This window comes from Myxocyprinus asiaticus, chromosome 34 (genome assembly GCF_019703515.2).
Source record: "Myxocyprinus asiaticus isolate MX2 ecotype Aquarium Trade chromosome 34, UBuf_Myxa_2, whole genome shotgun sequence".
Lineage (NCBI taxonomy): Eukaryota > Metazoa > Chordata > Actinopteri > Cypriniformes > Catostomidae > Myxocyprinus > Myxocyprinus asiaticus.
This window is the reverse complement of record NC_059377.1, coordinates 43,305,219-43,327,599: the sequence shown is the minus strand read 5'-3', so window position 1 is coordinate 43,327,599 and position 22,381 is coordinate 43,305,219. Positions and strand designations below refer to the sequence as shown.

Genomic DNA, 22,381 nt, shown 5'->3' with positions numbered 1-22,381 from the left:
TCTCCTCTCCACCAATAGCTGGTGTGTGGTGAGCGTACTGGCGCACTATGGCTGCCGTCACATCATCCAGGTGGATGCTGCACACTGGTGGTGGTTGAGGAGATTCCCCTGTTCACTGTGTAAAGCGCTTTGAGTGTAGTGTCTGACAAAGCGCTATATAAATGTAACGTTCATTGTTGAGCAAAAGTTTGAAGAGAATATTACTGAGAAAGTCAGTTCAAGTCAATATATTTATAGCAACATACCAGAATAATAACACTTCTGGTTTACTAGCATAAATGTTTAATGTGCAAGTACGTATGTTAAGCATGTTCCACCGGACCGCGCCTCAGCAATGCAGTGACCAAATGCTGGCATTTGCGTTCACGTTCTTGTGTAGAGTATGTTTCGGCCTTGAGACATCGCAGTAAACCTTCATTTACTGACACAAAATTATTCATTCAGCCCTGAGTTACCATCAAAGTCAACATGCTTCGAAACTGTGGTCGAATGTTAAGATGACATTTTTTGGTATTATCGGTGAAGCTGAATGTTCAAACAGTATATATGAGTATTATTGGTGCAGTTGAACGTTAATTTTAGGGCAACACAGCCTTAAAATGCTGCCTTGGTAAGCAGCTCACTGTTGTTTGAAACACATATAAGAATATATGGGTGTTTCTTCAACTTTGGGCAATTTTATCACTGTTGATTTCTAGAAAGTAAAGTCTCATTAAAACATTTTTCACACTCTGACTAGTCGATTTAATTTGTGAAAAAACAATGTCAAACAGTGTATGTTCATGCATCACAGGAGATTTCTGTCATTTTTGTGTCATTTCCAGCACATCTCCAATTCTGTATTGTGTTTAATAGAATTCTGTGCTGGAAATGACAATGATGGAAATGACATTTTTAACTTTTTTTCAAATAAAATGACCGTCTCCTTTGTCTTGCTGAGACTAATTTCATAGCTAACATTTAATGCATCCTAAATACACACAATTAAATCATATTTTCACACTTTTGGCAAAATCACAGCTTGATTGGAAATGACGGCTAATACAAATATTTGATTTTTACCTTGATTTTACTTTGTTTTGTCTCATATTTAATCTCAAGCATGCTCTTCACTCACACTTTTTTTCACTTGTTCAACAAGTACACTAACTTTTGAAAACCTTTATTAGGGGCAAAATTGTTTGGTGTGGTGGAAATGATGCCACAACTGTGGGACAGTCGTAATTTTGCCGGTTCACCTCTTCAAGAGCACCAACAGCACTGAATGCCCAGCAGGAGCCACACGGGCCCTAACACACACTTGTTACAGTCCTCTAATCGCTCATATACTCTCACAACACAACAATAAACACATTCCTGGTTCTGGATGGGGCTGACCATGCCACGCTCGGTGCAGTTCTCTCTGGGTGGCAGGGGCAGGTAAGGGTGTGTCAGTGGGGTAAGAGTCATGTTGACATCAGGAAAATCTTCCTCCATCAAACCATTCAGCAAAGGACTGACTTCATCTGTTGTCTAAACACAAACACGCACAAGAAAGAAGAATCACAGCTAGAGAAGGAACCATGTTAAAGTGTGTTTCTGTGGACTGTCCCATGTCACTGAGGTGGTTGAGTCCCAGGGTGTACGTGTGAAGACCAGCGGCCGTTTTCTCGTTACGTTCCTGAACATAAAGAAAGTTCTGCTCCCAAACTGTTCTCCTGTACATCTCCTCTCTCCACACAACAACACAACACTAAACACAGTCTCAGCCTCAGGCCACCAAGATGTAATCTGATTGGCTGATTTACCAGTCTACCTAATTTAGAAACAAAGCAGGGGCGGTTGTAGGTTCAGTAGATACTCAAGGCTTAGGCATTTGGAGTCATCTTTTGAAACTTTATTATTAAATTGAAATATTACATCTGTGAGGTGCTATATTTTAAATATTACTGGAACTAAAACTCAAAGGTCCCACTAGTTTTTGTGTCAGCTTCAGATATTCTCAAAAAGGCACACTCTTTTTGTCCCTTTCAGCTTTACGTAGTTAAACACACATTGCATATAACTGACACATATATCATTGATTCATCTGGTAGTTTTACGTTAATTTAGAAGTCAGCAGGCTGTAAATTCTGGAAGACGATTAGGGCCAAGTTAAATAAAAAAATTAAAACATCTAATATTTAAAATCATTATAATGTGAGATTTAACTCGCAATATTTCGAGAAAAAAGTCTAAATAAAATGTTGAGAATAAACTCATTATACTTTGAGAATAAAGTCGTTGTGTTTCGAGAAAAATACTAGTTAAATTTAAAGATAAATGTTTAATTAAAATGTTGAGAATAAACTTATTATACTTTGAGAATATAGTCAGTGGTTCGAGAACAAAATTGTTCAATTTAAAGAAAAAAGTTGAAATAAAATGTTGAGAATAAACTCATTATACTTTGAGAATAAAGTACTTTTGTCATCCCTACAAGTTGATAAACAACATGAATCACTCATGAGTTCACCATAAACTGAAATAACAGTTCAACACCATAAAGTGAATTAACATGTTTCAACTATAAAATGAAATTATGTTTTGACAGTTCATTTAAAAAAACAAACATTTGTAAACCATTAATTAAAAAACATTCATTTGCTTTTTGCTTTTTTTCTTTTTAATCTGTTTTTTAAACACCAACAGAAGGCAACATGATGACTTAAAGTTCATTATGAACAATAATTAATACACATGTAGAGACACAAAAAACTAAACGCACACGACACTAAAATAACATGATAAACATTACCTAAAATATCACAGAACACCACAATGTACACAACTGATGTTAAAAATAATAAGAAACATAACTAGTTCCATAAAATATAATGAAATGTGATAGCTTTCACACGGACTTCTGGGAATTCCCAATTATTTTTTGCCCCCCCCCCCAAAAAAAGAAAAGAAAAGAGAAGTCGGAAACCCCATGACTGAAAGATTTTCAGGCCTGGAAAAGTCATGGATGAATATAAATCTTTATACTTATACTCCACTTTAAAATATCTCATCAACTAGAAATCGCTCTATGTGCTATCTCTCTAAAATGATTTCAAAATTCATTATCCAGTTATCACAAACAACTGTAAAACATATGGCTATGGTTTAAACCAACACACACATGTACTCTCTAGAGCGAGGTGGATTTTTCTCGTTTTTATTTTATTTTTTGGTCTTGTATTTGTGTTTTAAGGGCTAATTTTATTTGATGTTTGCCTCCAGTTAATTATGCCCCAAAATTGTTTTTACACACAACACATTTTGCATTTATTGCATTGATCAAGCATTTTCTGCTGTCCAGTTAATCAAGGAGATTATTCTTGTGTTTAACTGAAGAAAAGTCATCCAAATGATCCCAGAACGCTTATAAAGGAGTTTCTAAATCGTCTACAGTCGTCTCTCAGACTCTTCATCATACAGAGACACGTCCCATATGGCTCTTATTTACAGCAACTGAACTATAATGGGTGCAAATATCATAAACATTATTTGGTGGTTCCCACTCCCACAAGGTGTCATTTTGGTGTCACATCCGTAGGAGAGAAGTTTTGTCAAGGTTTTCCTTATCAGAGAAGGTCGTTTATCAAAGACAAACTGTCTACAAACACATTCAGCAAAGCTCTGGAAACATCACAGATCTGTTCATATGACAGCAAGAGTGTTGAAAGAACTGAGAATTTACACTATTTTGTAGAAATTATGCAGAGTATTTTTTTATTTACCTGTAAAGAAAGAAATAAAAGTAAATATGGTTGGCTACAACTAACAATCTGCAAAGAAGAACGGCCAAATTCATTTAAAATATAAATATTGAGAAAAACATACATTGCAGTTATTAACTTTAACCTTGTATAATTAATGGGACGTTGCATTTGCTTCCACAGAAAATCATTTCAGAACATTTCTTCAATATAATTTAGAGAATACATTATTACTGTCTTGGGTCTAATCTTTTGTCCTGCGTTGTGTTTTCATGAATAATCACTTTTGATCTTTCGTACTACTGCTGGTACATGAAAAAAACATTGAGCGACACAAAAGGCTTTTGTCATAGTGACACAATGTTTAAAAGCTGTAACACAGGATATGAAGAAGTGAACAGCTGATTTCATACGACACACGTCGTCATCAAACTAGAAGAATGTTGAACTCTGGGGGGGCTTGGGTAGCTCAGTGAGTAAAGACGCCTGGAGTCACTAGTTCGAATCCAGGGCGTGCTGAGTGACTCCAGCCAGATCTCCTAAGCAACCAAATTGGCCCGGTTGCTAGGGAGGGTAGAGTCACATGGGGTAACCTCCTCGTGGTCACTATAATGTGTTTCGCTCTCAGTGGGGCGTGTGGCGAGTTGTGTGTGGATGCCGTGGAGAATAGCGTGAAGCCTCCACATGCGCTATGTCTCCGCAGTAACGCGCTCAACAAGCCACGTGATAAGATGCGCAGATTGACGGTCTCAGACGCGGAGGCAACTGAGATTCGTCCTCCGCCACCCGGATTGAGGCGAGTCACTACACCACTATGAGGACTTAGAGCGCATTGGGAACTGGGCATTCCAAATTGGGGAGAAAATTAAAAAAAAGAAAACAAAAAGAATGTTGAACTAGCACAAAAACTGACGACACACGAGCTGTGTTCCAAAACCTAGTGAGCTACCTACCTAGACAGTATTTTAAAACATCATATACAGTACGCTTCACATACACTTCCCTCGTCTCGTTCTAAACCCTGATATTTCCTTTCTTCCGTGGTACACAAAACATGGTTTTGTACCAATTATAAACATGGTAAGGGCTTCCACTTTATGTTTAGGTTTGGGGTTTGGGGTTTGGGGTTAAAATGAGGAAAAATCTCACAATCAAAACATGGAAGTATATCTCAAAATCTTACAAAAGCACATTAAAAATCAGAATGTTTCTCTTTCTTCCGTGCTATAAAACAAGGCTTTTTGGATGTGGGTAAGGTGTTACAATTAATTGTTAGGTTTAGGTTTGCCTCAAAATACGTTTTGTGTACACAGAAAAAATTATATATATCTGCATTGAGGCTTAATGCCATTTTTATGCCATGTTGTTCATAACAGTTTCCAGTTGAGGGTGCTATTTTGCTGCTGTTGTTTTTAACAACTTTTTCTGCATGATGTTGGTCTCAATAAAACTAATTTGTTATTTTTGGAGTGCGGGTTTTGGAAAGAGGGGGCGTGGCTAATCCAACGGCTCAGTCTCGTGGAAGTAGAATGGCTGAAATCATTTACAGCACCCTTTGAGTGTATTAGCGGCCCGTTCACACCGATTGCATTTTTGCATCTGTCGGCACTGTTTTTCAATTGTTTTCCTATGTAAAAAAGCTCTAGTTCAACCCTTGCACAACGTCTCACGCTGGAGCCCCGCTGGGGGAAAATTTTCTTTGGCTGGTAGAAAGTTGGCAACCCTAATTGCGAGGGAACCCACAATAATTACAAGATCATAAATTCCCTGTCTATCTTCTAAGGGGCTCCGTAGTTCCAAAGAGCAGGTAGCAACATGCTAACACAAAACTCTGTCGGAATCACATGCAAGTCGATTCATGTGAGGAGCGCTATTTGTGTGGTGCAGAAAGTTATTGCCAATTTAAAGTGTTCAAAACCGGCCACTTATGAGGCTCTATTTCAATTAGGATGCTGCCTTGGAAGGTAGCTGCCTATGAAGAGAGTAGAGAGCAAGGCTGGGCTTCTTTGGGCTTTAAGATTTTTGGTTAAAATGTATATGAATGTATAACAGTATATGTATATATTAGGTCCTAAAATAAACACACAGATACTTATATAATATGTAGTTTAAATGCACTGTTAGTCACTTTAGATAAACGCATGTACCTAATGTATATGCCTTAACCCTAACAACTTTGAAAGAATGAACAAAATGCTTTTTAGATGCGTCACACATTAGGACATTTCAACTACCCAAAAATACTTCATGCCAACTGCCCAGCTCACTAGGTTTTGGAGCAACTGTGTTCATGCCGCAGACATACTTTGATGCAACGGACAGATCTATGATGTGTTGATGTGCAAATAAACATCATGAGAGTGAAGTGTGTTTCTTACAATAACATGGCACCTAATCTGACTGATTAAAAACGGGTTTGTTTCAAACAGCTTTTACCCTCAACCATTTTCCCATCTGTCTCAGCTGCAGTTCCAGAAGCTGCCGAGAGAGGTCGCTAGTGAGTTTATGAAAACCGATCAGTTCTTGTTCTCTCAGGATTTGTTAAAAGCCGCCAGAACGGCCCAGATCATCTCCTCCGCTGGGGTCATTACCTTTGCGCTCTCCTGGTCGGGGTCAGCTTCTAGCAGTCTGCGGGACCGCGTGGAGGCGATTTCGTACCTGTCGTCCGGAAGTGACATAAGCACGTTTTCTAGCACATCAGAGGCGTGAGCCAGCACGATCAGCGCGAGCATACGGTGGCTCATACGGCGGGAATCATTCGTCCAACGATCGAGAAGACTGTCCTGCAGACGCTGCACCAGACGCTCCTTCTCGTTGCTCTCCGTTAACGGGTGTGTTGTCATGTCAAACAACAGGAAGTTCTGCTTCTCTGTCGTCAGGACGCCTTTCTCCACCAGATTCTTAGCTAAACGCTCGCGAACATTACGGATTTGGAAGTTCAACTTAAGGGGGTTCCACGTCTCACCTGGAAATTACAAACAAAAACAAAATACTGGGTAGGAGGAGAATTCATATTAAAAAAAGAACTCCAATATTGATCTGTTTCTCACCCACATCTATCATATTACTTATGAAGACATGGATTAAACCACTGGAGTCATATGGATTAATTTTATGCTGCCTTTATGTGTTTTTTGGAGCTTTAAGTCCGATCATTTAGAAAAGATAACATGCTAACAACGTCTACTTTCATACTAAAACATTCTAGAAACATAATAGCAACACCTAGCTACATGCTAAAACATGCTAGCAACACCTAGCTACATGCTAGAACATGCTAGTAGTACCTACCTTCATGCTAAAACATTCTAGAAACATGCTAGCAACACCTAGCTACATGCTAGAAACATGCTAGCAACACATTAAACATGCTAGCAGTGCCTACCTTCATGCTAAATCATTCTAGAAACATGCTAGCAACACCTAGTTACATGCTAAAAGCAGCAGGCTAAAACATTACATAAATGCCTAGCTTTTGCTAAAACATGCTTAAAAGTTGCTAGCAACACCTAGCTACATGCTAGAATCATGCTAGCAACACCTAGCTACATGCTAGAACATGCTAGGAACATGCTAGTAGTGCCTACCTTCATGCAAAAACATTCTAGAAACATGATAACAATACCTAGCTACATGCTAGAAACATGCTAGCAACATGTTAAACATGCTAGCAGTGCCTACCTTCATGCTAAAACATTCTAGAAACATGCTAGCAACACCTAGTTACATGCTAAAACATGCTAGCAACAGGCTAAACGTTCTATAAACACCTAGCTTGTGCTAAAACATGCTTAAAAGTTGCTAGTAACACCTAGCTACATGCTAGAACATGCTAGCAACACCTAGCTACATGCTAGAACATGCTACAAACATGCTAGCAGTGCCTACCTTCATGCTAAAACATTCTAGAAACATGCTAGCAACACCTAGTTACATGCTAAAACATGCTAGCAACAGGCTAAACATCCTATAAACGCCTAGCTTGTGCTAAAACATGATTAAAAGTTGCTAACAACATCTAGCTACATGATAGAAAATGCTAGCAATACCTTTAAACATGCTAAAACATACTAGCCACATACTTACAATGCCTAGCTACATGCTAACAACATGCTGGAAATGCCTAAATAATGTTGTAGCATGCTAAAACATGCCAGAAAGACATTGCTAAGTGCTAAAATATGCTAGCAACACCTGACAACATGCAAGCAATATGCTAAAACATGCTAGAAATGCTTAGCTAAGTGTTAAAACATGCTTGCAACCCCTAGAAACAACACCTTGCTTAATGTTTAAACATGTTAATAAAACCTAGCTATGTGCTAAAACATGCAACGAACATCTAGTTACATGCTAAAACATGCTTGCACGGCCTAGCTGCATGCTACAACATGTTAGCTTTCAACCTTTCAATCTGTCTGTCTGACTGAAGGGCTTGTAAAACCTTCAAACTTTTAAAACTTCTTGAATTTACAGGCCAGGCTTTGTCTTCAAACTTTTCAATTTAGTTGCATCTGATCTTTTATATTAATTTATTGAATTTTATTCTAAGGCCATTAATTTTTTTCATCACATCAATTCGACCTCTTTAGGTAAATTACTAATAATAAACATCATTATTGTTTAAAAAACAATTATTTATTGTTTTTGTACCAGTAATTGTGCATCTATGTATTAGCTTGTGTAAATGAGCGAATATTGACTCATAACGGTTGAGGAAAAATTATGTTTTTAACGGCTGAGTTAAAAAAATTAGGCACAAAATAGAGGTCCACCACTTGGACTTTTCTGGCCTCGCCACTGCTTCCTGGTATGACACAATTCCTAAGTGTGCACTGACGACTAATGTAATTTAGAGTAGCATGACAGAGCATGCCTGAGTACTGGATTTACCACAGAAAAATTCTTTTTTCAATTCATAAATAGTAACATTGGAAATGTCAACGATATATTGACCACTAAAATGCCACCAGTTTTCATTTCAGACATCTGAACATCTTATATTGGAATCAACTATGAGGTTTCACTTCAGTAAGGATGCTGACTTAGAAGAAAGCTGCATATACAGAGATCAGAGTTTGTGTTTCTGTCTCACCTGTGAGAAGCTCAATCCAGCTGGCCACATTCTCTGGCGGCTCAGTGTTCTTAATATGTTTCAAAGCTTCATCGAGCAGCACGTCACCTGTAGGAGCAGCTGACTTAAACAACACCTGCAACAGAGGGACGGGGCCAGTGGGAGGGGTGGAGAAAATACATCACTATAGAGCGCAACAGTGCATGCCCACTTGGTTCCGGAAGTATTTTTCCCATTCATTTTTTCAATAGGGATTTGTTGTGTACCATGAACCAAACAACCAGCTCTGAGGTGAATCACAACATTACAAACTTTGATTTGAAAATCAGACAAGGTCTTACTAGAGAAAAAAAAAATCTAATGATCTAATTATGGTCTAACACCTTTTCTGTATCCACCTTTTCACTCATAGCAGTAAGAGAGCGCCCTCTGTCTGCTCGTATGAATGTAACACATTATAAGAAAGTGTTTCACCTCTGTTCAAATGCTCCTCAGATCGCATAATTTATATGGATAAAAGTTTTCCGACTGTATAAACTAAATATTAAATGAAACAAATGACAATAAAATATAAAGTAATCTCTTCAGTAATGAAAATACTTTTTGAATGTAACTGTATTCTGAATACCATTGATTTAAAGTGTAGATGAAATAGAATAGTTACATTTAGTATTTTAAATCCTGTTACATGTATCCCATTACTTCCTCACCATAGACACATGAACCACAATCCCATGATTCATTGCGAATGACGTAATCTAATTAACAATGGATAATATAAAACTATTGATTTTAAGTTGTTGATTATAGATATAGAAACAATATATTTTTATTTTAATGCAAAATATTCAGACATATGGGTGATTGTCCAAGGTGAAATATTGAAACATTTTCATATAAATTCGTTTTATGAGTTCATGTTGTTTTAACAAATTTTTGTAAAACATTTATAGCATTTTCTACTAAAAAATAGATTTAATTACTTTAAAAATGTCATGTGGTGCAACCATCAAGTAAAAGGTATTAAAATAGTTTCCTTGCACCTTGAATACATGAGAGTGTACAAAAGTCATTAATTCAAAACAGTTTTTAAACATACTGTATGTTTCAAGGTGAAACATATTTTTTTAAGAATATCATGCATTTTTAAATCAAGAATATCAAGAGGTTACACAGCATGACCTGAACCAAATGTGCCTTTTCTTTAAAATGTCCAAATATTGATATTTAATGATATGACAATATAATGATTTGTTGAATCTTCACACACAGTCTTGCATGTCTAACGAGATATTCTCTGTTTTATGATTTATGTCACATGACAACAAAATTGCTGCCTACGTGTTGGTTGATTTGGTGGACAAAAGTATCAAATATCAATCATATTTTAAAATAAAATAGTTTCAATGCTTATTTTCTTAAGATATAATAATAAACGATTATTCAGCATAACTCATTTCTTTTATTATTTTTTTTTCAAGAATTTCAGCCTTTAATGTCTAATGACATTTTGAACTTTAACCCCCAGAAAAATACTAAAATGACTTTGAACTCAGTAACTGAAAACATAGAAGAGGTGAATTCAAGTAATTGTTTTGTGTGAATTGCATTTGTGATGCATTTTTGAATGATTCATTAGACGTAAAAAAAAGCATGAGCATCACATCACTGACCCCCTCATGTGACCCCACAGCCTCATGCAAGGACTCATTTACCCCACTGCATACTGTTCAGGACACTCTAAGGAGTCATTTAAGGGTTAAACGTCTGATGTACAGAGTCACGTGACTAAACATCATGGCATCGATTTCTTTGAAACGCTTCTACGGGCGCAACGCCAACAAAAGTGCCTCAGGTAAGTTTTTTCATTGAAACCTGTTTGGTTGTAAAAAGTAGCATCTCCAGTTTCGTTTGATATGCTGCTTTAAATATTTCATTAATTTGGCGCGCTGATAAACATGAAGTACTCGGATGAGTGCTGTGGAGCAGTTTTCTGACAGACTTTCCAAAAACAGTCATTTTGAATAACTTTTCACAGTAACAAATCTGTGGGTGATTTTGCTTCATTTTAATCTAACTTTTGTTATATTTTTGTTTAAAACACTGTACAATAAGCTGATAAATAACATTATTAAATGCATTCCTATATTCACTGCATATTATCACATTGAGAATAAATGGGTCAATTCTTGTTGCTTTCAGAGGCTTTATATGGAGTTATGATGAAAATAAGGTGCATTTCAAACTGTTCTGAGACCAGTGCAGACAGACAGCACACTGGAGGTTAAGTCATTCACTAAATAGGGAGCAAGGGAGCATCCTATAGCTCTCTATGCAGTTAAGTGCATTCACTCCTAAAATCTGATCAAAAGTTCAGTTTCAGATTCAGAATTTATAATGTACACTGCCTGCCCCCCCAAAAAGTTGCATACTCTAATATTTCATTGGACTGCCTTTAGCTTTGATTAAGGCATGCATTCGTCATGGCATTGTTTCGACAACCTTATGCAACGTCACAACATTTATTTCCGTCCAGAGTTGCATTCATTTTTGGCCGAGATCTTGTATTGACGACAGGAGACTCGAACCACTCTGTAAAGTGTTCTCCAGCACATCCCAAAGACTTTCAATGGGGTTAAGGTCAGGACTCTGTAGTGGTCAATTCATGTGTGAAAATGATTCCTCATGCTCCCTGAACCATTCTTTCACAATTTGAGCCCAATGAATCTTGGCATTGTCGTCCTGGAATATGACCGTGTCGTCAGGGAAGAAAAAATCCATTGATGGGATAACCTGGTCATACAGTACATTCAGGTAGTCAGCTGACTTCATTTTATTGCTGCATAACGTTGCTGAGCCTCGACCTGACCAATTGAAGCAACCCCAGATCATAACACTGACTCCAGAGACTTGTACAGTGGGCACTATGCATGACGGGTGCATTCATGCACTTCCCTTCTTACCCTGACACGCCTATCGCTTTGGAATAGGGTAAATCTGGACTCATCAGACCACATGACCTTTTTCCATTGCTCCACAGTCCAATCTTTATGCTCCTTAGCAAACTGAAGTCATTTTATCCAATTAGTCTCACTAACAAGCTGCATTCTTGTGGCCCAATCCTGTAAGTTCTCATCACATTGTGCGTGTGGAAATGCTCTTACTTTCACTATTAAACACAGCCAAGAGTTCTACTGTCCATTTTTTACAATGTGACTTCACCAAGCATTTTAATGATCTCCGATCACGAACATTTCCGACCACATTTCTTCCGCAAGGTCCACCACTATCCTTCCAGGTTTTAATAATGCGTTGGACAGTTCTTAACCCAATTCCAGTGATTTCAGCAATCTCCTTAGTTGTTTTCTTTGCTTGATGCAGGACAATAATTTGCCCCTTCTGAAACACATTAACATCTTTTCCACGACTATGGGATCCGTCTTCCGACATGCTTGTATAAGAAATGAGAAGCTGCACACTGCATCAGTTAAGGTTAAAATAACTGTTGCTAGCTGAAACATATGAATCACTGCAATAATGATCCAATCATAGACTCTTATGTATCTGCTTATTTAAAGGTGCAGTATGTAAGATTCAGAAACCCCTGTTATTAGTGACACCTGTGGCCGTTAAGTGAACTGCAGCAGCTACCTTTTGCTTGTGCTCGCGCTCGTGCACACACTCCATAGGGACACGAGCGAGCATCGACCAAAACAATGATGTAACGTACAAAGAGACTGAACGTGATTCACCGGCATCATGCTGACAGATGAGGTAACATAATTAAAATTACACAGTTATGATTGTTTTACTACAAACTTTGAGACTAAACTAAAACTACTTATCAGCTAACATAGCATACTGATACACACATACAGCTACATACTACCCAACTATACCAGAGAGTTTACTGTTGCACTGTTGTATGTTTTGTATGTCATATGTTGTACTACGATCAAGAAACCAGCATATTTGATTACATTTATCCTGTATACCACTTGCAATTCGTTAGCGTTAGCAGGCAAGATCAAGTTAGCTAAAATGACACAGTTCAATCCTTATGGCACTATATTTCACATGCTTTGCAGTTATGTAAGTTTACCTGTCCAATAAGAAGAACGCCAATTCAGGGTCGGTTTTTATCCCCAAAACCGAACAAAGGTCCCTCCAGTAATCAAACGCCCTGCCGATGTTCATTCTAGTTTTCGCTCGACCACGATCACGTTCCCGTTTAGTCAGACGGGATTCAGTATATAAATGTTTTTGTTTTTTGGTTTACTCTGAGTTTGTGTAGGAGTCGGTGTTGTGCTGGGAACCGGACGTTTGCTGGATTCCATCTCTAAGATAACGTTATCTAGTGTTGCAGTTTGTTGTCGCTGTTGAATAGCGGAAGAGAAGCACTGAGGCTCTCGGGAGCGCGCATAAACGTCACATCCTTTGTAGTTTCCTGGCAAAACTGACCCGCTCCCTTCACATGAAAATCAGTCTACAGGCTTTAATAGGCAACCTAGGAAGTCCAGGAAGGGCTAATTTTTTAAGCTGCGTTACAAGCCGTTCACACATTGGCAAAAAAAGGCGAATATTACATGAAAATTGTTACATACTGCACCTTTAAATCCAAACGCCGCCTTTTTTTGGCCAGGCAGTTTATAATTTCATTTTAACATGTTTGACAGATATGTGACAATGATAATCAGTACATAGATTCAGAATTTATAATGTATCATTTTATTTTAACATGATTGACAGTGATTGGATGATGCTGGACATTACTTTGAATCTGAATTAATTATGCTAATTTATAATGTAATGTCTGTAACATCTCAAAAACATGAATAATCAACACTCCTGGACACATAATAAACAATTTGATGAAACAAATCTGATTTTCTATAGCTTGATATTACTTACAATTTCACAACTTAGTCCCGCTGTCCACATATGAGGACATTCATTTATAGGAAAACTATTTGGTCTAAAATTGAGTTTTGTTTTGCTTGTTTATTAGGTGCTACTAATTACAAATAAAAAAATGAAATGGAAAATGCACACAGCAGTCACACTCGGGTCTCAGGAGGATATACAAATATATAAATAGTATGAGACTGTAGGGAGAGAGACTCGATTGCGTCATTCACAGTGCATTATGGGAGTGGGCGGAGCTTCAGAGCTCTGTGATTGGTGGATCTCTCTTTAGGATTATGGGTAATGTAGTTCATCAGGAATTACTCTATTAAACATGATTTTTTTAAACATGAAGTTGAATTAACTTGGACTGATGGCTTCAACAGATCCATTAACAACCTCAGAGCTCACGGTAGGTCTGTCTTTAAAGATTTACAAGTTATTGTTACAAATTAATTTGTCCATGGAAAAAATTCATGGGAATTTTACTTTCGGAACTCGAATGTTGCGCTCTATTAGTATTGCTCATAGTGATTTGAACAAACCTCACATCCTAAGTATTAAAGGAATATTCCGGGTTCAATACAAGTAAAAAAAAAGCACAAATCCAATGAGTCACTTACAATGGAAGTCAATGGGATCAATCTGTAAACATTAAAATACTCACTGTTTCAAAAGTATAGACACAAGACATAAACAATATGATTTTAGTGTGATAAAATCACTTACTAACCTTTTCTATGTAAAGTTATATCCAGTTGTCATGATAACAGAATGCCGGTAAATTTTATCACATTAAAATCATGTAGAACGAAGATTTTTTTTCACGCTTCAAGACATTTTGGAAGAGATTCTTCGTTCAGAACAAATATGTTAAGTGTATTTTGTAGTCACACAACTTGTCATCATCTCTTTATTATTGCGTAGACATTAAATGTGACCTCAGAACACACTTCAGAGTTTAATGTCTGCGGCTCACAGAAGATGTATATGTAAAAGAATGTAAATGAACTCTGATTGTTCCAGCAGCAGTGACGCTCGCAACGAGAGTTACGTATCTGGCCAGACAGGTTCTGTCACACTGAGTAAACGAGACAGCTGTCTTTTACACAAGACATCAAATAATTAAGAAACATTCACACAGAACACACCTGCTTCTGCTGATGTTTACCATGTGAGATAAGATGTGCTGGAAATGTGTGCTTAACGCCATCAAACACCCACACATTGTTTAAGAATATTTGCATTTGTGGTTCTTAGGTTTAATTTCTTTTAGCAGACACATTTTTTCCAAACAAAGTGAATACGTTTTTGTCACTCATGATAAAAAAACGATTAGGTTCTTAATCCCAGAAACCTGAACTGTCCGGTGACCTCAACTAATTTCGTCAGCAAAAGCTCCTCATTGACGACGGACAACTTGTAATAAATAATGAGTCTGCATACTTTGTGTTGGCTAGTTTTCTTTGCTCATTTTTGGGGTGATAAGAGTGTGTTGCGATTACCTTCCTGTCGAGAAGTTTTCTTTTGCGTGTACTCTGAGGTTCAAGATAAATGCGACCCCGCAGCGTCAACTCCACCAGCAGGCAGCCGCGCAACCCTGATGAGATGCTGTCATTCCAGAACGAAGTGTAGCCCTGTGGATCACACGGATCACGTCAACTCCCAACCACAGTTGGATTAAAAAACAGTGTTGGGCGAGTTACTCAATAGAAGTAATCCATTACATATTACTAATTACTTCTCTAAAATTTTAATCAGAATACTTTACTGATTATTTTACGTTCTAAAATACTTTTCACACAAATGTTTTATTTTGCACAGAAACGCAAACAGACGCACATATGAATTCACATTTTAAATGTATTATACATAGTTAAAATTAGTAGAAATTTGCATCACAAGAAATGTACTTAAAAGTAATTACCTTACCTGAAAGTCAGTAACTGTGCAAGAATTTAAAATGTAATGCACTGCATTGCTTTTTTTTACTAAAAATTAGATTACAGTAATGAATTACTGTGTTATTAGATTACACCCAACACTGTTACTAAACACAAGCAAAACACAACAAACTAAACAAAATTCATTAGAAAATCAGAAGACATAAAATATACAATTCACACCTGGAGCTTGAATGGGTGCTGCACACTCACAGCCAATAAACAGACAAGCTTTGGAATGTATAGTAGATGTCGACCAGCGGTGGTTTTGCCGATACCGAAAACTACGGTGGTGCAAAAGGCTGATAACCGATTAATCGTAAAAAAACGTGTCTTAGTCTTCTGGTACTATAAGACAAGAGTCCAAAATGAATTAAATACCAGATGCAGTTAATTGTGCAACCAAAATAATCCCAATAATAACCAGAAAAAATAAAGATTTAGTGCATGATGTGGGACTTTTAACTGTAAACAAACCCAAAACACACAATGGACTCTTATTTTGAAATTCAGAGACTTAGTTCTGTTACAATAACAACTACAAAATATGCATTGAAGTGAGAATAAAAATATGGATAAATATTGTCAATGATAAAAGATTTAAGATTTATTTTGTACTGATTAATCTGTGCCGATAGTTGCTTTTTGGTTAGGGTTAGATTAGGTTAGTTTTTACTGATTAATCTGTGCCGATAGTTGCTTTTTGGTTAGGGTTAGGTTAGTTTATACTGATTAATCTGTGCCGATAGTTGCTTTTTGGTTAGGGTTAGATTAGGTTAGTTTTTACTGATTAATCTGTGCCGATAGTTGCTTTTTGGTTAGGGTTAGGTTAGGTTAGTTTATACTGATTAATCTGTGCCGATAGTTGCTTTTTGGTTAGGGTTAGATTAGGTTAGTTTATACTGATTAATCTGTGCCGATAGTTGCTTTTTGGTTAGGGTTAGATTAGGTTAGTTTTTACTGATTAATCTGTGCCGATAGTTGCTTTTTGGTTAGGATTAGATTAGGTTAGTTTATACTGATTAATCTGTGCCGATAGTTGCTTTTTGGTTAGGATTAGATTAGGTTAGTTTTTACTGATTAATCTGTGCCGATAGTTGCTTTTTGGTTAGGATTAGATTAGGTTAGTTTTACTGATTAATCCATGCCGATAGTTGCTTTTTGGTTAGGATTAGATTAGGTTAGTTTTTACTGATTAATTTGTGCTGATAGTTGCTTTTTGGTTAGGGTTAGATTAGGTTAGTTTATACTGATTAATCTGTGCCGATAGTTGCTTTTTGGTTAGGATTAGATTAGGTTAGTTTTTACTGATTAATTTGTGCTGATAGTTGCTTTTTGGTTAGGGTTAGATTAGGTTAGTTTTTACTGATTAATCTGTGCCGATAGTTGCTTTTTGGTTAGGATTAGATTAGGTTAGTTTTACTGATTAATCCATGCCGATAGTTGCTTTTTGGTTAGGATTAGATTAGGTTAGTTTTTACTGATTAATTTGTGCTGATAGTTGCTTTTTGGTTAGGGTTAGATTAGGTTAGTTTATACTGATTAATCTGTGCCGATAGTTGCTTTTTGGTTAGGGTTAGGTTAGGTTAGTTTATACTGATTAATCTGTGCCGATAGTTGCTTTTTGGTTAGGATTAGATTAGGTTAGTTTTACTGATTAATCCATGCCGATAGTTGCTTTTTGGTTAGGATTAGATTAGGTTAGTTTTACTGATTAATCCATGCCGATAGTTGCTTTTTGGTTAGGATTAGATTAGGTTAGTTTTTACTGATTAATCCGTGCCGATAGTTGCTTTTTGGTTAGGATTAGATTAGGTTAGTTTTTACTGATTAATCTGTGCCGATAGTTGCTTTTTGGTTAGGATTAGATTAGGTTAGTTTTTACTGATTAATCTGTGCCGATAGTTGCTTTTTGGTTAGGATTAGATTAGGTTAGTTTTTACTGATTAATCTGTGCCGATAGTTGCTTTTTGGTTAGGATTAGATTAGGTTAGTTTTTACTGATTAATCTGTGCCGATAGTTGCTTTTTGGTTAGGGTTAGATTAGGTTAGTTTTTACTGATTAATCTGTGCCGATAGTTGCTTTTTGGTTAGGGTTAGATTAGGTTAGTTTTTACTGATTAATCTGTGCCGATAGTTGCTTTTTGGTTAGGGTTAGATTAGGTTAGTTTTTACTGATTAATCTGTGCCGATAGTTGCTTTTTGGTTAGGGTTAGATTAGGTTAGTTTTTACTGATTAATCTGTGCCGATAGTTGCTTTTTGGTTAGGGTTAGATTAGGTTAGTTTTTACTGATTAATCTGTGCCGATAGTTGCTTTTTGGTTAGGGTTAGATTAGGTTAGTTTTTACTGATTAATCTGTGCCGATAGTTGCTTTTTGGTTAGGGTTAGATTAGGTTAGTTTTTACTGATTAATCTGTGCCGATAGTTGCTTTTTGGTTAGGGTTAGATTAGGTTAGTTTTTACTGATTAATCTGTGCCGATAGTTGCTTTTTGGTTAGGGTTAGATTAGGTTAGTTTTTACTGATTAATCTGTGCCGATAGTTGCTTTTTGGTTAGGATTAGATTAGGTTAGTTTTTACTGATTAATCTGTGCCGATAGTTGCTTTTTGGTTAGGGTTAGATTAGGTTAGTTTTTACTGATTAATCGGCGCCGATAGTTGCTTTTTGGTTAGGGTTAGATTAGGTTAGTTTATACTGATTAATCCATGCCGATAGTTGCTTTTTAGAACAATCCCTATATGATTGTTTTTATTTCACCTCTAGATGCCGCTGTTATACTGTAGATTCCTACTGCACTGGCCAAAGAGGAAAATGTATGAATAAAAAAAATGTATCTGCAACTATCGGCATAGATTTTTGGCATTAAATAATTTCAAAAAGCAACTATCAGCACCGATTAATCGTAAGACCGATATACTGTGTATAGTGGTATTATTTGAGAAATAAAATACTGTATCTTTAGCTAAATAGATGCCATGAAATACTTTGTGCCACTTTTAATACATTTTCCTATAGAAATAGACCAATTTCTGGAGTTTGCACTAAACTCGGGCTCACACATACACACATATATTGCAAACTCTGACACTGCATTCAGACAATCAGTCATGAAAGAGTTTGTGAAACCTATAAAACTAGTTTCAATTTTAAACACAAATAACTGAAAAAAAGACCATAAAATATAATTTACTTATTACAAGTTTCTCTGTAATACTTGACTGCGATTGGTCAATGGCAGCAGTGAAATATTTCAGTATTATGAGCGTCAGGGTTTATTTTGTGATGATGACTGGCTGATGATGAAATTTTCCCTTAATTTTAGCCAGAAATGGGCCAAATGTTCTTTAATCTCTGATTGAGCAACAGAAAGAGTATTCTGATGTTAGTCCAGTTTTCAACAACAACAGTAAATGATAAATGGATGTATTCAAGACAAGAACAGTATTTTTTTCCACGTTATGTTACGGCCCCTTTTGGGCTGCATTGGTTTTTCTTTTGTGTTTGTATTTTGTTTTAGAGATTGGTAGTGGCCGAATTGAGAAGTTGATGAGCCCAATGATTAGACCTGACAGGACCCTGTGCTGAGGGTTCCACTGGCTTTAAAACCGGCTCTCTACCAGTCTTCAAGTGCCTCTCCCCGATCCAGACCTGTGTTGTTTTGGCTTTATTCTTGTTTTGTTATCATTTCATTTCCTGTATATATTCTTTCTCTTCATTAAATTGTGTTATTTGAGCATGTATCCAATGTGTAGTCTCCCTTATTGTTGTGGCTTACGAGCCGGCCATGACAGTTAGTAAGTTGAATAGAATGTGATGATCTGCTCCCATTTTTGACTTAATAAAACGGAATAAATATTGTAAAACGATTACAAACTCTCCACAGTGAAATAGAAGAGAGAACACTTATCTAATACTCTCCTAATACATAAATAAAATACATACATACATAAATATCCTAAATAGTAAAATGCTGCATTATTCTAAAACATGCAGCTTTGCTCTTTGCTTTCCATCACAAAGAATACAGAAGTCCTTCAGACAGTGTATGTGTTCATAAATCTGAAGTCTGAAGGGTTTACCAGCATCGGCATGTGACACTTTAATTAAAACGACATGCCATCAAATTATACCTGAGCTTGACTTCATGCACACACAGGGATTATACACACCTGTTGTTTGTAATAAAGGTTTTATATTCACTAAGTAACAAGGAAGTTTGCTGAAAGATTTTACATAAGAATAGTTTGACGCAGACACACCTGCTCACTTTACAACCTGATATTCCAGTCCTGCATTAAAATTTAACTTATTAAATATCTATAACATAGTAATAACTACAGGGTTTCCACCCTTTTTGACCAATAGATTTCCATGACTTTTCCAGTCGTTTGGGACTGCTGGAAACTGATTTTAAACTGAAAAATAATTTTTATTCAGAATGATTTGTGAATCAGTGCAACCAATTCACTGAAAAGAACTGACTCAAAAGAAGGATTTTCTTATTGGTGCTGATAGTTGCTTTTTGGTTAGGATTAGATTAGGTTAGTTTTTACTGATTAATCTGTGCCGATAGTTGCTTTTTGGTTAGGGTTAGATTAGTTTATACTGATTAATCTGTGCCGATAGTTGCTTTTTGGTTAGGATTAGATTAGGTTAGTTTTTACTGATTAATCTGTGCCGATATCTGCTTTTTGGTTAGGGTTAGGTTAGGTTAGTTTTTACTGATTAATCTGTGCCGATAGTTGCTTTTTGGTTAGGTTTATGGATAGTTTAGTTTAATTTTTACTGATTAATCTGTGCCGATAGTTGCTTTTTGGTTAGGGTTAGGTTAGGTTAGTTTATACTGATTAATCTGTGCCGATAGTTGCTTTTTGGTTAGGGTTAGATTAGGTTAGTTTTACTGATTAATCGGTGCCGATAGCTGCTTTTTGGTTAGGGTTAGATTAGGTTAGTTTATACTGATTAATCGGTGCCGATAGTTGCTTTTTGTAACAATCCCTATGTTATTGTTTTTATTTCACCTCTTGAAGCCGCTGTTATACTTTAGAATCTTCCAGCACTGGCCACAGAGGAAAATGGAGGAATAAAAAAAACTATCAGCTACTATCGGACGTCACTACGGCTTGAATTATACACTATTGATTTATAGTTAATTTAACAGTCAATGTTTTACTAGGAACCACTTTGATCTACAAATGTCAATGTTTTTACTTTTTTTCATTGTTTGTAAATGTCCATACAGTGACTCATGCCTAGTTTAATTGTGTTCTCTCAGACTCACATTCACTGAAAGTGATTTAACTGGTTGAACCAGATTTTTTCAGAATAACAAAATTATTTTACATCACCCTTGAGAATGTTTCCACACACCGCAGGTACATGACAAGTACACACACTTCAGAAGCTCCAGGCCTGAAACACTACCTGACCAGTTAATGTCTTCATGAAACCTAAAAATGCCATTCAGTATCATGAAACCTCTTTGTCTTTGAGTCCCAGCAGCAGAATCTCCTCCATCAATGTGAGTCTCAGTGATTTGGAGTCTGTGTCCTTCTCTTCATCAGAGTTCACATCTCTTCTGTCCTCCTTCTCCTCGGCGCTACTCCAACTCTCCACCGGAGCCTCCACACGACGGTTTCGCTTCGTCAGTGTGGTCATTCCGTCCTGCAACCAAAAAACTTTTATGATTACACCCTCTTCAGTCACTTCCAACACTTTAAACACATTAAGAATAGAAATATATGGGTGTTTCTTGAAATTCAGGCACTTTTAGCACTGTGGACGTCGTTAAAACACTTTTCACACTGTCACTAGTTGATTAAATTTGTCTACTAACAATATCCAACAGTTACAGCAAAATTACAGCTTGACTGGAAATGATGCCCAAAAAAATATTTGATATTTCCCTTCCTCATTTTTCTTTGTTTTGTCAAGACTAAAACAGTCAAATCTATACATAAAAGACATTTGAATGTAATAAAGGTCAAATAAATGTTCCCAATTCAGTTTTAATGTGACCTTCATATAACAAAAAGAAAAACGTTTTTACTAAAAATCAACCCCTGGGACATAAAACTGCCTTTAAAAAAAAAAAGAAACACCCATGAATACACTTTTCATATATCACAGTATGCTGAGGACACATCAAGTCAACATTACACTACTATTACATTAAGGGTTATAACTTTAACTAATTCTCTCCTCACACGAGTTTATCGATTCTTTAGTGTTTTACATTTGCATGCCAGACTTCAGCTTCTGTTTTATGGTACTTAAAATATTATCAGTATCTTTTTCTTACATAAGCATACTGAAAAGACTTACATTTCCATGTAAATAAACTCACCTCATCTGTCTATCACTGCAAAAATACAATAAGATCCAATGTGAGATTTTCCTTTCGGTTACACTTCTGTCAGTTTGTCTTGTTCACTTCCCTGTGTGTTCACCTGTTTACCTGACAGTGCAGCGCTCACCTGCGGACACGCCTCTAAAACAGATCAGCCAATCAGCATAAGCGCAAGCGTCTCTCATCCAATCACAACTCACGCTACTAACGCAAGTAACGCGGTGATTTACGCACTGTGAACTGCGCGTACCTGTTCTGTGCACGTCACCCAGATACAGGATCCAGATACACCGGACACTTTCACACACCGTGCTTAAAAATCAAGTTTATTAACTTTATTTAATATTTTACCCCATAGTCAATCATGTCAACATTATCTTTGT

General features: G+C 36.6%; 1 protein-coding gene across 3 annotated transcripts; it reads right to left on the bottom strand.

Moving 5' to 3' along the window:
- Positions 1-986: 986 nt before the first annotated feature.
- Positions 987-22,314, bottom strand: LOC127425106 (Golgi phosphoprotein 3-like). Of its 3 annotated transcripts, none has more exons than XM_051670760.1 (6): positions 21,996-22,131; positions 21,128-21,313; positions 15,210-15,341; positions 8,821-8,935; positions 6,317-6,690; positions 987-1,512 (listed from the first exon to the last, which is right to left on the bottom strand). In XM_051670760.1, the coding sequence occupies exons 2-6, from the start codon at positions 21,305-21,307 to the stop codon at positions 1,243-1,245; spliced, it is 1,071 nt and encodes a 356-aa protein (XP_051526720.1). In that variant the 5' UTR covers positions 21,308-21,313; positions 21,996-22,131; the 3' UTR covers positions 987-1,242. The 3 variants fall into 3 exon arrangements, with proteins under 3 accessions (XP_051526720.1, XP_051526722.1, XP_051526721.1); XM_051670762.1 differs by lacking the exon at positions 987-1,512 and adding an exon at positions 2,912-3,746 and having other exon boundaries at positions 21,996-22,314; XM_051670761.1 differs by lacking the exon at positions 987-1,512 and having other exon boundaries at positions 2,912-6,690; positions 21,996-22,304.
- Between the last annotated feature and the right edge of the window lie 67 nt (positions 22,315-22,381).